Here is a 15,813-nt window from a genome sequence, read left to right as displayed (position 1 = left end):
GAGCTTCTTGCAAGTGGTATGCTGATTCGTTGCCATTGTCCAGAAGGGTGGATTGATTGTCAGGAAGGGTTTGTTTTCCCTGTGCACCAATCCCTAGCTCTTCTGGACAAGGAGAGCCTTTGGTAGTGAGCGTTACATCCCCAGTGGGATCCAGCCTGGCTCGTGCAGATGCAGTCAGGACCGGGGCTCTTACTCCTTTAGTGCTGTTCTCATCCTGGGCTGCAGAGCCGGAGTTGGGAACTCGCTGGAGCCGGGTGTGCAGAAGCAGGGACCAAACTCTGTCTTTCCAAGTTCAGCAGCTGTTCCCTGGAGTTGGAAGATGCAAGTAAACTTACAATTTTCCTTTTCACCCCCGGTAATTCCTTAGGCAGCCACCAAATGGCTCGTTATCTGGATGCTGGTAACATGCTGTATAATACAGGGACACCTCCCTCCTTTCAGGACGTAGTACTTCAGAAGCAGTGTGGGCTATATTTTGTCTTTCAGCTGCACTTGGAACTCAGCAGCTGCAATTAGACCAGAACAGGACATTATCCCTGATGCCAGTGGTACTGAACTCCTTTTGTGGAGGTGGCGAAATAGTGCTGAGAGTTTCTGTAATGATTCTTTCTGAATATCCATTCAATTCCTTCAGCCTTTTTCTGAGAGAATGGGCTAACCCCATGGGAAGGCAAAGTTCTTTGTTGCGCGGCATTGGTCTCGCTGACCATCATACCTGTAATTCTTCAGAGGTCAACTGCTGATAGCATACCTCTTCAGCACAAACCAAGCTCTTTCAACCTCCCTTGTGTCCCGGAGAATGGGCTGAAATGAGTAAATGCTGAAATGGTTTATCAAGTGCCTTTCTTCCTTTGGGAATTGTTAGGTGGCATTAAACACAGAGCAACAGGCAGTGAAGCCAGGGCTGTATTTTCAGGTTGGAAGACGAAATTGAAGGGTATGGCGAACAGTGGCCGATCAAGTTCGAACAAAAGATTCAGATTCAAACAAAAAGCACTTTGGGGAGCTCCCTGGAGTTGCAGTGAGGTTCGTGTAGAGGATCTCCGATCTGCGGCAGAGGACAGTCATCTGCCAGTGGCTTTAGTGTACTTAAAGCTCTGCTAGGGTGCCTGAAGAGTAAACCACAGAGTATAGAATTCAGAGATGAGGGCTGTAGGGCTGGACTTCCTCACTCAGTTGAAAATTAAAAATATAGACGTGTAAAATTTCTTGTCACTTGCAGCCCACGGACAAGGAAACTGTTCGGGTGGGCCTGGAGACCCTATTTTGGCACATCTGATCGCAGGAGTAGTTCCTGAAGGCCCCTTTCAACACCCAAATTTCTTCACTAGGGTTGTTTTATGTGGTCTGCCTTGTCCAGCCATGGCCTTCCATGTGCCAAGGCATTGACAGGATCTGGGATAGCTTTGTAACTTCCCTGCGTAACTGAACACCTCCGTGTCAGCTCGTACCACAGCCGCAGGCAGGAAGCAGAGCTGCTGCCAAGCCCCTCTTCTGGGCCCGTGCTGAGTTTGGGTAGCGGTGACAAGCAGCCACGAGGAGACCACCAGCAGTTCTTCCTAATGCTTTTGGGCGTGTGGTGGGAGAAAGGAGCACCAGGGAAACTCTGAGAGCAATAGCACCAGCAGGGGGGAAACCGTGTGGGGCTCTGGGGTTAATGGTAGTAGTGCGCTGGTGCTGAGGGCAGGAAATTTGGGCTGGGGGCCGGGGAGCTGGGTCCTGGTCTGCCCGGCCTCTCCATCCAAACGCTTCCGAGTAGTGAGCAAATGGTGGCCTCGTCTGTCTGCTCGAGTAGAAAGAGGGAGGTTTGTGGTGACTGTGGGTTAGGATCCTCCTTGCTCGATATGGTATATTCAGGTCCCAGACTACCAGGGTGGAAAGGAGCCCATTTTGGAGCAGCTGGAACTGCTTTAGGACTAATTCCGCGGCTTAAAGAAACCTCGTGTGCAGCAGTTTCCTGACTGCTCTTAAAAAACTATTAGTCGTTATTGGGTGAGTGCCTCAATCCTTGTTCCAGATAATTTCATTCAAATGAAATTCCTTGCAGCCTGGAATTGGCTGTAGGAGTTGTTGCAAGAGCGAGCGTGGATCTGCCTGAGCGACTGGTACCCTTAGCTCCCAGCCTGGTCAGGACCTCACTTTGCAGGGCACGCGTGCAGATAGTGTAAAACTGTGCTCCTCGGCTGCGATTTGTGTGCTAGCGACTCCGTCCCCTCCTTCGGAGGAGCCAGGGCTTTGTGGACACATGGCAGCGGCAGAACTGTGTTGAAATACTTGATTAAAATCCATCCCCCAGTGTAAATAAGAGGAAGGGAGGAGGGTATCTTGGGGGCCTTTGAGCATGGTGGTGGTGTGCCGGCGAAGCAGTGCTCCAGCAAATTCTTCCTTTGGTCGCTTTAGCCAGACTTCTTTCTGCTGTCAGAGAGGAGGCGAGCAGCACTGCTCAGGCTCAATTACAGCTTCTCCGCGGCCGTTCTACAAATACGGCAGTCTCTTTGCCGTGTCAGGAAGTTTACACTCACCCATGGAAAGCAGGGCTGCATGGAAGAGTGATTTAGCAAGGAGAGAAGTAAAGAGCATCTGGAAAGGTCAGATACAGCTGGAATGTCACTGTCACAGCCACAAAGAGATAAAACTGCCCATATATTATTTTTTTAATGTCATTTGCGTGGTTGTGGTAGCTTCGACATTTACATTGCTAAAATTGCTCAGAGGCTGAAGTGCTTTATGACTGTTTTCTTGCAGCAAAGAGCTCTCTAGATCTGCTCTCAGCAGCAGCACAGTGCAAGCAAAAGCTTTCTCTGAACTTAAAAATGTTGGCTTGCTTCCCCAAGTTGTAGGAACATTGCATGAACCACTCTGCTACCACAAAGAGAGAGTTGGGAAAAGGCAATGCAAAGAAGAAAGGTTACTGACTTTCAGGAACAGAAGAAAAGGTTGTGGGGTGCAAAGAGTACCAGAGAGTGCGTAACACGCCCGGGCAAAGACTAAAACAGCAAACCCTGAAGAAGCAGGGACTTCTCATGTTGTGTCAGAGAAAGGACACCCGTGCCTGTTAAAATACGTACGCGAGTAGGCTTGTAGAGACCCCAGCAATAAGTTTCTCTTATATGCTGAGGCAGCGGCAGAATAGTTCATATTTTGTTGCTTTTAGTGACTTTTTTTTATTCTTTTTATCATCCGGCAGGTTATATTGTGGTAGAATTTGAAGGTCCTATTGTTTGTACAGCACCTAGCACACAAATAGCAAAAGGGGATGAGGGGATGTCAGTCTCAGGGACCTTGCTGATGAGACTGGGATGTTTTAAAAAAATAAATCAAAATAAGGAAGGTACAAGTCATAACTGTAGATTGGAGCAGGGGGAGGCAGAGAGCAGGGATGACAAATGCACACATGCACGCACACACGTGCCTTCCTCGGGCATCCCTTCATTGTGAGCACTGAACAAGAAACAGACCTTTGGGGAGATCTGTTGTGTCCAAAAATGAAATTAAGAGTACAATCTATGGAAAGTTCTGAGGGCCAAGAAACACAGCTCCGTTTGCACCTCTGGTGAAGTTACCGTAGAAAATTTATGGTGTGAGATTCATATGAAGAAAATCCAGTTGACAGTGTTTCTGGGCCGTTATTTGGTAAGAGTAAGTAGTTTTCCACTTCTGTGAAATTTTCTTAGGCCTCAAGATTAACAGAGTATTTGTTTTCTCTTCTTTGGGACAGGGAGCTAGAGGTAAGCGAGAGGATAATCTTCAGGCTTCTGCACTTGCAGACGGCGAGGAAGAATGTCTGCTGCTTTAGAGGAGAGGGTTGAGTTCATGGCTCTGTGCTTGTACCCGACACGGGGTTTTTCAGCCCTCCCTCCCAAGCTGCGGTCTGCCTCGCCTCTCCCCAGGAAACACAGGTGCTTTTTGGGCCGAGCCTGCACCCAAAATAGGGCTGGCTGCTCGCGACAGCCCTTTCCGCTCCCTGGAGGCTGTCAGCTGGTGGCAGGCAGCCCCGCAGGGCTTGGCGGCCGCCCCCGCTGCTTGCTGCCACGGCTCAGGGCACGGGGAGGAGCGGGTTCGTTGCACAGAAGGTGGATGGGGCGAGAGAGTGGTTTCAGTAGGTTTCCCAGAAAAACAAAAAGGATCCTGTGCAGTTGCATGAAGCCAAGTCAGTAAAAATGACTCCAAACAAGACTGCCAGGATTGCAAGACCCAGGAGGCAGCAAAAATTTCATCTCTCCCTTCTTCTGCTCTCCCTGACTTTTCTAACACATTTCTTCAGCCTTCTCTCAGCTGTCTGTCAAATCTCTTTCCAATTGACTTCTTTGAAGTAAGAAGATATTTTATTTCCAAGCCGTGTGTGCAGCAGATGCAACATAAAGTTGTTTTCTGCTTGCTGTGTTTTGACAGATGTTGCTCAGGGTTGGTCTGTGAAGAATACTCTTTGTGAATCCCATGGCTATAAATGCCCAGTCTTATTAAAAGCACTATAATCCTGCTTGTAAAATGGCCTGATGCATCCACGTAGGGCTGCTGGTTGTTGCTGTTTCCACATGTTGTGCTGTTTATGGTGTTTTGGAGTTCATGTAGGACCTGAAGGGTACCTCAAGAAAGCGTCTGCACATCTGGGAGCTGTCGTGGGGGAACCATCTGTTAACTCTTTCTGGTCCGTGGCCTTGAGGAGCTGAGGCTTCAGCTGTCCCACTGATGCCTAATGGCAACAGTTCACAGGGGCATCTTGCTTCAGCACGTCCATGGCCGTGACGTGGTGGAGAAGGCCCCAGCAGAGAAGTTGGAGGGCTGGCTCTGGGCTGTACTTTTCCACCGAGGCTTAGGTGACTCTTGCACCAATAAATGTCATCTCAGTTTTGTGGTTATCATGCCAGGCTTTGCAGTAATGCAAAGTTTGGAAAGTCTGTCATTTGCTTTTAATGTCATCTGTGTTTCTTGGCGATGTAGACCCTGTAGCCCCCTTAGTTCCTCAAAAAATGGCCAAAAAGAGGCCCAGCTGAGCTGTGCTGGGCTTATCCATGATTTAGAGCAGAGCCTTCTGATCTGCTTTAGTTTGATGAATAACAAAACTGATCTGTCTTCAGAGAAGTCGTACAAGAAATGAAAGTGCAGCCTGGTGGCCTGTGAGTTAAATCCTGGGCTTCCTCCTCACTTCAACACAGCTCTGTAATGTGACCTCGGGCCAGTCACTAGCTGTCTTGTTCTTTCTGCTTTCCACAAATGAGAGGGAGGTTCATGGGCATCTACAACTTTCCTGACATAACTTGCTCTCGTACTTTGATATGTGATGAGGATGTAGCATTTGAAACCATCTCTGTTCTCATCTGCCCCTCTGGAGGATCGAAGGAGCCTGGCTGCAAGAGGGAGCCGAATAAAGGAACCTCTTTCCACATAGCACGGGCAGTGGAATGAAGAAAGTAGTGCCAAAAGGATGTACTTCAGGATACAGGGCATGTTTTCAAATACAGCTACTATTATCCTAAAAACAAAACAACAACCAAAAAAAGAAAAAAAAAAACACTTATTTCTCAGGGGAATAACAATAAAAAGCAATAAAAGGTGCTTAATGGCTTAATCTTTTTTTAAAACTTCCAAGTCTGGAAGGAAACCAGGCCATCTTGAAAATAGAGATCTCAGACTTTCACAATACGTGTACCCGTCCAAAGAGCTATTGCCATGGAAGTATTTACAGCTGCGCTGTTATCCTGCTCCGTCCCGCAGCCCCGGCAGAGAGCGCGGCTCGAGCACAACACCGCAAAGCTCGGCAGCTGCTAAGCAAAGCTTTTTCCTAGGAGAGATTCTGCTACGCTATTTGCAGTCGTGCAAGCAGGAATGCAAGCAGGTTAATAGAGGAAACCCAGCCTCCAGAAAAAAATAAGAAAAGTCTCGGTGCTGTTTGGGGCAATCTTCCTCTTGAAATCCAGTGCGTGGCGTGAGCAGTGGTGAAGCATTTCTAAATTCTTGGCGTGCCTTGCTTCAATATCAGCAGAGTCCTTCCTGCTGCAGTTCCCCAGCAGCCTGCGATGGCATGAGTGTTGTGGTCCCCCCCACCCTCCTGCCTGTCCAGGTGAGCCCAATGTCCTCCTGCAGAGGCTTGTTGGATGCTGCTGGACTGTCTGCAGGCACTGCCTCAGCGGGAGCCGTGCCTCACCAGAGCAAGTAAACAGCTCTGTGCTGGGCCGGTGAGTTGAATTGGCTCTGGGAGCAAGTCTGGGAGAGGGAGGGAAGAAAGACCTCCTTTCTGCGGTAGCGCCGAGCTGTGGGAGCTGCCCAGTCTTTGAGTAACCTCACCCTTCTATTTAAAGAGTGATTGAGGGGTTATCAGTCTGTACAAAGGAAAGGGTTTGCTTGGTGCCCTGTTCAAACACTGTGAAACTCATTCGTTAGCACTTGGACAAACTTGTCCGCCCATAAAGAGCTAGTTGCTCCCTTTTACTCTTCAAGCAGCTCTTTTGTTTCAAATGGCTTCTGCATCTCCAGGCTGGGCTCTGTGGTTCATCCGGCCGAGAGCATGTCACACCGAGGTGTCTCGGGGTTTTGTGTGTCACTGTCCAGTGACAACACTTACTTTTCTCTTTCAGACCCGTTCACGTGGTGCTCTTTTGAAATAATCTCTATTATCGTGTCTCGTGGAAGCTCAGACCCTGGCGTGGATCCCCTAACTGGCGAGATGGTCTCCTCCCCGTCAGTGCCCCACGTGCCCATTGTTCAGAGCACGGGCTGGCGGAGCGCAACCACAGAAAATGTGTGCTGTCATCAGTTGTGGCGAAATTCATTTCTCTCGTATGAGAGATCCTCTTATCCTGGCCACTTGAGGTCAGAAGGCATTTCCAAAAAGAGTTTTGTTTAGCCTTAATGCCGCTGGCTGTGTTGTAATTTGGACTTCAGTCCCTCCTCCACTTCAAACTCCTGTTATTACCCCACTGGCCCTGCAGAGTATCACTAATTGCAGAGTGTCTGTGCTTTTTGTCATTGAGGTGGCTGCAGCGATCCCTCTGCCAGAGGCCCTCAGGCGGTGCGAGTCTGGGACTCTGCTAGGCAGCAGCGTGGGTAATGCTCACTCTTACCCATTGGAGGACCGGCACTTGCGTTGCGATGGGTGACGGTGTTGTAGTTCAGAAAGCATTTACTTCTTCACGTGAGCAGCTGCTGCAGCTGCAGGGCGAATGGGAAACAGGCAGGCAGGAGAGGGGGGCTGCTCAGCAGCGAGTTGGGAGAACAGGCGCAGGCGGACCCACGCTTCTTGGATGTGGTTTACATGGCTGAGTTGTCTGCCCCTTGGTGCTGCCCAAGGGCTGCAGCCTTTGCTGGTGATGGAGTAGTCCGGAGGCAATTTGCAGTTAAAAAAAAAACTAAAAAATCTTTTTTTTCTCAAGCACCTATCTAGGGATAGGGAGATCTGGAATAGTGTTTTCCTTTCTCCTCCATATTAACATGTGTCCCCCAACACCATTGGTGTCCCCAGTAATGTGAGCACTTAGCATGCCTTAAAATTCGTTTCAAGATACTCTAAGCAGAAACTTTAGGGGCCTCTCCAGAAGATCAGACACCCTGGAGCCGTGAAGTGACCATCTCTATCACTCTCTCTCTCATGGGAGCACCCCGCAACTCCCTCGGATATTTAGGTACTAATACTTGTGCTCTGCAAGATGGGAAGGTGATAATCTAAGTGGTGTTTCAATCTGTATCGCAGTGCCCTAGCAGCACTGCTTTGGTTCTGAACTGTTGTTTGGCTTCTGGGAAGATTACTGACTGCTCTTTTATTTTTTTTCTTTTCTGTTTTAGACATTTACAGCATGGTGTAATTCTCACCTCCGCAAGGCTGGGACACAGATTGAGAACATAGAGGAAGATTTCAGGGATGGTCTTAAACTCATGTTACTTCTGGAAGTCATTTCAGGTGAGAGAGGTTCTGTGTGGTGCTCTCAAGCGTCCTTAGCATCTCTGTTCTGAAATCTGTCCTCCCCCTTTCTTGCAGAATAGGGACAGCAAGGGCTGTAACGCTGCCGATTTTGCTGGAATATAAGAACAGCTGTTTTCTGATTCAGAACAAATTTCTCCCTAACGAATATCTTGTCTCCAGCAGTGACCATGAATGTGCTTTTGGAATGTGCTCCAAGCCTCATGGCTTGTGCAGGCTGCCCATTGCATTCCTGCTCCTGCCTCTCGGCTTTCCTCCACCCGTCAGGAATGCACAGCCTCCTGTGAAGGCTCAGGCAATGTCTCTTACTGCTTGGCAGGGCTGATGAAGCAGCTCTGGAAAGAGTGTGGGAATGCTGCACTGGCAAATCATCCCAAAGCCACATGACAGTGGGAATAGGATAGAAGTTTTTGGAAGAGGGGAGTCAGACCAGTAAATCTTCTGTGTCATTCAGTTTCAGCTGTGACTGAAGTTTTTCCATTCTAGTTTCAATCTGAGCTCAGTGCTCAGGCCTTTGGGAAAAAAAAATCCCAATGCAAAACAAAATCCCAGAAAACAATCTGAGATAAAAACGATGACCAAGTTAGGTCAGATATGTTTTAACTCCCTATCACAAACGTCCCACTATTTGGCGGATATCTCCCTCAGCAGGGATTATTTCATATAAGCAATAATCCCTATTGATGAAATAAATACCTTTAAGTATTGTGGGAGGCATGACGGGGGATAAGACTAGATGTGTGAAACTGGGGTTGTGTGCTCACAGACTTTCTTCTGATGGCTTTTGAGCCAGTAACAGCAACCCTGGGATTTGCACTCCTGACCTTCTTGGTATGTTTTCCAATAAAATTGCCATGATAGAGGCACTCAGACTACCTTCTCTCTGCCTCTCCTTTCCTAACCCTCTCCAGCTCCTGCAAAGATGCTGTCAGTGTGTGTTCTTGAGAATTTATGGATATAGGATAAAACCTCATTTTTATGCCCACACTGGTGGTTTGTAGGAATCAAAGTTCAAAATGTTATCAGAGCCCTGCAGCACGTGTTGCTCCTGCAGTGCCTGTGAGAAGCTAGCTGGCAGAGTCCGATTTTTCTTTTCTGTATTTATCTTTTTGCTGAGCTGTTCCCTTCCAGAGGAGGGGCTTCCAGGTGGACCCTGATGGCTTAATTTCTGATTGCTGGGCTGGAAGGCAGGGGAGGGGATCATGAACAGGGGAGGGCGGTGAGTATGGCAGGCTGGCTGCTAAAGCAGCAGGTCTCGTGCCTCACACCGCTTAGTTTCCTCTCCTCACCTCTCACCTTCCCTCACCTGTTGTCCTGCTGGGAGCCCACCATCAGGCGTGGGCATCCCCGTCCTGCCGTGAGGGCTGAGGCTCCCCGGTAGCTTGGGAAGCAGCAGCCCAGCGGTTCCCAGCGCCGCCACGTGAGGGGAACGAGTCTCCTGCTCGTGCCTTCCCTGCTGGAGAGGGCTAGCCTCGGTGTTCCTGCCACGGCTCCTGCTGGTCGCCGGCCAAAAGGGAGAGTCTCCGGATGGCTCGTAGCTCTCCGGTTCAGCTTCTGGCCTTTCCTCTCAGCTCTTGGCTCTCTCCAGACCTTCCTCTTCCCGCGTTTTGGGGGACTGCGGAGCTGCTGACAGGAATTTGGCGTGGGCAGGGCTGCTCTGCGGTGGGCTGATCTTTTCCTCTAACCCAGCTACGCCATGGGTAGTTTGATGGCCAGGGGAGCCTTCAGCCATGGAAGCACAGGGTCGGGCCGGCCAAGAGCTGTGCAGAGCCAAGTGCCACCTCCACCTCGTCCTCTGGCCTGAGATGTGCGAGGGAGTGATATCAACACCAGTCCTCTCCTGTTGTTCTCTGTGGTGGGCCCCGTAGAAATTGCCCTATGAGAGACACTTTCATTTTCCACTGCATGGATTTCCTTCCCCTGACAAAGCTGTTTTAAAAATAACACCATGAGACTGAAAAAGTCCAAGCCCACGTTTAGTACTTTTCAAATGAAGTTATACGGCTTTTTTTTTTTTATTCTACCAAACAGAAGGGATGACTAATTGAAATTTTTCCTAAACAAATTTGCTGTAAACAACTTCTATGCCAACACTTCCTTGAATTGTTTGGCTTTTGAAATGCAGCCTTGGGCTAGTACAGGAGAATTGGAGACTGGAAGCGAGTTGACCATTTTATTTTCATTGTCTCAGCTGGGAGAAGTACTGAGAAATAAAGCAACAATGCAAATAGCTGAAAGTAGAACATATTTCTAGCAGGCTTCCGTTTTAACAGTCTATATTATTAATATTGCATGCCATGGAACCATGTGAAGCTTTGTTCTGGAAATGTAAATTTGTAATAAAGTTCGGGACTGAAGGAAATAGCCATTGGGCTTGGGGAGTCTTTTAAGTTCACTAAAAAATTATTCTAAAACAAATATCCTACTGTGGTATTTGAGAAAGGGAGGCTGCAGTTTTGCAAACACCCTTGGCTGCTCTTGGATCATGCTGCTGGCAGAGGGAGCGATCCTGCCCTCCCCAGCCCCGGGGAGAGCGGTTCGGATGCTCTCCCTCCTGTTGGCAGCACGCGTTATGCAGCCACAAGGTGAATTGGATCGGCCTGCCGCTGCTCCAGCTGAAACCCGAGCTGCTTTCTTTATTTTTCTTTTTGCAAGGCTAGTTTACAGTCACATCTGTGAAGAAAATGGTTATTTTTCAGCTGGCACAACCTGTTTGTTGATGTTTGGCAGCATTAATCTGCTTAAGTCTATTCTGAAACAACATTTGTAAAAATGTCATTGTGGAACTGTCACAAAAGGTGCTTCCACTTCTATTTTCAATGACTAACATTATTCAGATGGAAAAAGAAAGCAAAACACCATGATGTGTACTTGAGGGTCCATTAAAGTGAGAGAGATATTTTTAATCCTAGGAAGGTGGTAGTACCATAAATATACCTTTTCTACTTTAATTGTGTCATTTTGAAAGTGAATCTGGTTTTATCCTTAAGCCTGACACCAGCCTACAGTAATAATTGAAACACTTTTAAAGGATTTTCGTTTCCAGACCTTTTTTCCTTTGGAGGGCATGGCTATGGTGGTAATCTCTTTTTCTCCCTTGTAACATTTCCTCACTCTTTTCTTAGGAAAACAAGCCATCCAGTTTTAATATGAAAAAGAGTTCTTTAAATAAGTGCTTTTCTTTCTCGCCCTTAAGTCTCAAGTAAAGGTTTTGAGTCTGCTCACATTGACTCAAATATTCAGGCTTGAGGTAAAGCAAGAGGGTCTTGGAACTGAACAGATCTGAGTAATTACTTGCCTGGACTTGCCCATTTGATCTCTTTTTAATTATTCCATAACTTCTTTTTCCAAATGCAAAACATTCTTGCATTTTGTTTGTATATTTATATATATAATATATGGTATTCTGGAGCCTGTGATCTGAAACCCAGGCTGCTCTGTTTGTTTTTTGGTCACGTTGGTCACACACAGGTGATTCCTGATGTCCTGTCTGCTTATGTTTCTGTTACTGATTCCTTTGAAAAGCCCACGTGTCTGCCCAAGCTTTAATTTGCTTACCCTGAGCATTGGGTTAGTGCTAGGAAAAGCAGGCCATGGAAGTAGTACCTGCAGCCAGTCAAGAAGGACACAACTTCACTTCATGCAGCTCTTTCAAACAAATAAAGCCCACAAAGTGCTTTTCCAAGTTTCCCAGCTTAGTTGTAGTCAGGATCCAGTGTGTATCCTAAGACTCACTCCCACCAGAGATTTACCTGCCTTAGCTCAGAGCTGGGCTGCTTCCCTTTCTCTGCCTCATTATAAACATTGAAAATGCATGCCATTGTGCACAAGACCATTACGTAGAGTTAGAAATACATTGAACATTTAATGGAGAGGAATTGAGATGATGGTTCTTACAGTTATGAAGCTGCTCACTGAAGAAGTGATTTTATTTCCTGGTAGATGCAGTTGTGACCATTTGGTGCAAAGGCTAGAGAGATACAAGGTCTGTAGCTTGGCTGGGGAAAAGAAAAGCAAGATAAAAGCTCATCCTACTATTTGACAGTAAGGAGTTCCAAGAAAGAGAGATTTCTTTTGTCAATTGCACATTGTAAATGCTGGAGATGAGTTCCTCACCTGTCTTCATGGGGAGCGGAAGTTACTGTCATTTCCAGGCACCATTAATTGTGGTTAATGGTACAGAGAGGTTAATTCCACTGCTGAGCTCAGTATGATTTTGAACAATTTCTATAAGGATCTTTGTACCTCTGGTACAAACCTGCTGTGGAAAGGCCTCAGTGCCAACAGATGCTCAGTAATGAAATTACCTGGGATGCAACAAAACTACTTTTTTATCTATTTCTTTCTGAGAGTACTTAACAGTGAATGTAGCTGTTCTGCATTCACCATCAAGAAAAGACTTGGGGAAGTCTACCCTCTGCCTGGCTGAGCAGTGGGAGCCACCAGCATGGGAAAACACACGCTGGCGAGGAAAGGCTTCAGAGCTCTAACAATTCTTTTTCTCTTTTCTAATTAGGTGAACGTTTGGCTAAGCCTGAGAGAGGCAAAATGCGAGTACACAAAATTTCCAACGTGAACAAGGCCTTGGATTTCATTGCCAGCAAAGGAGTCAAACTAGTATCTATTGGAGCAGAAGGTAAAGCAACCAGCTGATTGTCTGATTTGTCTGGGTCCAAGCTATGCTTACCATAGCCTTTCTCTCACATCTGCATCTCAGTTCCCTTTGCGCCTCCTTAGCCCTACCATGTTTATTTCTCAATTGAAACAGAGCGGCTGTTTGTATTTAGCTTGTTGCAGAGTTTGTGGGAAAGAACCCCTATTGTTGTAGGATGTGCCATAGGTCGAAGCCAAGGGCAGTCACCAGCACAGGTCAAGGATCCCAGAGACTTCAGTCCTCAGGGCTTCCAGGCTTCTTGCACACCCTAGAAATGTGGGTACTCTGGCTGGAAGCCCATGTACAGTTGTGCAGACCATTGTGGGCAGCACCAGGGTTGCCCATAAGATGAACTTTGCAGATTGCACAGCAGAGAGTTGTGCAGGAGTTTTGTCTTCCTAGTGAAGATGGCAGGTGTTTTGCAGATACATAGCTCAAAACCTGGAAGGGCTTGCTGGTTGGTAAGATAGTTTGCTCTGACTTTTATAGACCTTAGTAACTTGTCATCTTGTCTGGACTGTGTTTTTGTGACATTCATTTTCCTCTGCTCTGGACCTGTGCCTATGGACTCCTGTTGTCACTGTTGCTGTGGAGACACTCCGCTTCTGTGGTATTTCTGGGTTTGCCTTTACAGTGACCATGGAAAATAAGGGAGGTTTGTTATCGCCATCTTACAGATGGAATACGTGGTTTCTCCACGGAAACTCGTGACAGCCAGGATATGAGCCCGTGATACAGTTCTGGATGAGTATTCATCCTCTGGGAGGGCAGTGGGGCTGCAGGGCTGTGCTCTGCTTGTTCTTAGCCCAGGAGGTCAGAGCAGTATTGGCATGCTGTCCCTAGGTTTGGCCTCTTGGGCGTGCTCTTGGGAGCATCTCCAAAACACGTGCCTATCCTTTGGTCTTCTAGTTCTGTGTCAGATCAGGCAGAACACCTCAACCACTGCAGGTGTTTGTGTTTGCCTTACCCCATTTACCCCAGCTTAAAGTTGTAACGTTAGGAAGACTTTGGAACAATTTGCAGCTTGCATTCAGGGGCATCGCAGAAACGATTCTTTACAGGGTTTGCTATTTAAGAGCTAAATGTAAGAGATGAATGGCTTGATGTAACTTCCATGCAAAACTTTCCCTCATTTTACTCAGCTTTTCCCACAGGAGCAACCTTAGGGTGTTGCTGTCCCTGAGTACTGTTTGTTTAGCACAAGAACAGATGTAAAGTTATTTTGTGCCCTTATTAAAATGACTAATATATCCAGCGTCTGATTCAGTAGTCCATATCTGTACAGGACTTTTTATAACTAGAGGCTGGACCTGAAGCCAGAAGTCTCCTGCCTTAGGAGAAGACAGCTCCTGCTGTCATCTGGATCTTGGACAGACATTTGGATTCTTCCGGGAGTCTAGAGCGTGCGTCAAACCCAACTTCACTGCTCTGATCCCTTTTTCTTTTTCTTTTCTGGTTCTGGTCTCCTTGGCACTAGTTGGCCTTTTCCTCTCCTTCCACTGGATTTCTCTTTTTGATCTCTGCTCCTGCATCAGCTATGACTGTACCCTCACAGCACTTACAGATCATTTGCAAGTAAAAGGCTCTGTGACCAATGATCTCCAGGGCCTCGTTATTCAGTATTGACTCATAGCAGTTATCCTGCTCGGGAGTAGGCTGCGAGGAGCATTTTTGTGGCAAGCCATGATTTAGTTCTGTCTAAACTGTGATTCTGACCTCCCCTGCCAAACCTTCCTGCCTCTCCTTTGTCCTGGTGCCCATGCAACTACATGGTGAACCTATGTGGGTTTCTTTACATCACCCACAAGATCTGGCTTTTAACAGGTCATCTCAGTGACTTTGCTTTTGACAGCCAAGAGGGGTCTTTCTGAGGATGCTCTGGTGGCATTTGATGTAGATGAAAACTAACTGGCTGCTGAAGGTACACGTGGTACATGGCTGTGAAAGGGGGTAGGAGGAGAAGAGTCTGCTTTGAGACTGGCAGTGAGATGGGCACTCGGGCCTGTGCTTTGATGCAAGCTCGGGCCATGCAAGTGTGATCATGAATGCTCCCCGCCCAGCCCAGCACCTGCTGTGCCCCCAGACTGAGCCCAGGCCACTCTGGTGTCATCAGGAGATGCGGGCCTGCAGCAGGGCTTCTGCCCAGGCTGTCTAAGCTGGGTACACGGTAAATTGCACATCAGCTGTAAAAACGGACCTTTGCTTTGAACAGGATGGCAGTAGCTCTGTCCATTGAAGGGATTATGTGCCTTCCTGAGCGTGAATTTAAGGTCGTACATTGAGGCTTTCAGGAAACACCATGCCACAGCAAAGCAGGAAATCAAAGCCAATGAGGCAGTCATAACACTGCGCCAAGAAAATGAGCTGTAAATGCCTCAGGCAGGCGGGACTGATCTAGGAAGTTTTCCAAGTGGCTTTCCTACCATAAGGGAAAAATACAGTCCAGCGGCAGCTTGGGGGTACTCGCTAGGGCAGCACCTCCTCACCTCGAGGGAACTTGCTCCATCTCTGGGTATCCACCAGGCAGCAGAGTCTTGTATGAAAGGTCTGTAGCCCAGCCGCAGCTCCCTATATACATTAGACAGAAGGCATTGGGCACTAATGTCCTGTAGTGGTTGACTTTTTTATTATTTTTTTTTTATGGTGTGTGTTTAAAAAATAAGTTCCAGAAAGAATCTAAGAATCTCAGTGGGGGACTCTCAGGTCAACTAGCTTAAGCCTTGTGAAACTTTGCGCTCAACCAGAGTTAAAGCCAGCAAAAATGTTTCCGTGGCATTTCTCTAGCATTCGTCAAATGAAGGTCCCTCTGTGCTGCTTACAAGCCAAGCTTTGCAGCTTTGTCCCAGTGGATGAGAACCAGAGTGGAAGAGGGCTTCCTAAACAGAGTATGCGTGTGGGACACATTGTGTGTCCACATTAAATGGAGGGTGAGCTAAGCAAAAGGAATAAGCTATGAGGATTAAGAGCGGCTTTTTTCAGCCATATCTGACATTAACAATCCAAGATGATTCTAAACATCTTTGTTTAGCTGGTCTATTGGATTGAAGCAGCTGTGGTAATACAACAGATCTGTGTAAACCTAGAGCAAGGAAGGGTCTAGCCAGCTGCAGCTTCTGAATAGTTCTTCATCTGTCTACTTCTACATCTCTCTCTCTTCTGACATCGCAGGAGCTTTCTTTTGCTGTAATAGATTCCATACTAGGGTCAAATGCTCCAGGGATTTAACAGATTGAATAGGTCAAGT

General features: G+C 47.4%; 1 protein-coding gene across 7 annotated transcripts in view; it reads left to right on the top strand.

Annotated features, from left to right (window-relative positions):
* The window catches only part of ACTN1 (actinin alpha 1), an 87,132-nt gene that overhangs the window by 31,771 nt on the left and 39,548 nt on the right, over positions 1 to 15,813 (top strand). For all 7 annotated transcript variants that reach the window (XM_083836798.1, XM_083836797.1, XM_083836796.1 and 4 more), the window contains exons 2-3: positions 7,780 to 7,894; positions 12,432 to 12,551. In XM_083836798.1, coding sequence (XP_083692924.1) covers positions 7,780 to 7,894; positions 12,432 to 12,551 — 235 coding nt within the window. The remainder of the gene's footprint in view (positions 1 to 7,779; positions 7,895 to 12,431; positions 12,552 to 15,813) is intronic.

Source organism: Anser anser, assembly GCF_964211835.1.
Source record: "Anser anser genome assembly, chromosome: 5".
NCBI classification, from domain to species: domain Eukaryota; kingdom Metazoa; phylum Chordata; class Aves; order Anseriformes; family Anatidae; genus Anser; species Anser anser.
This window is presented reverse-complemented; position numbering and strand designations above follow the sequence as displayed.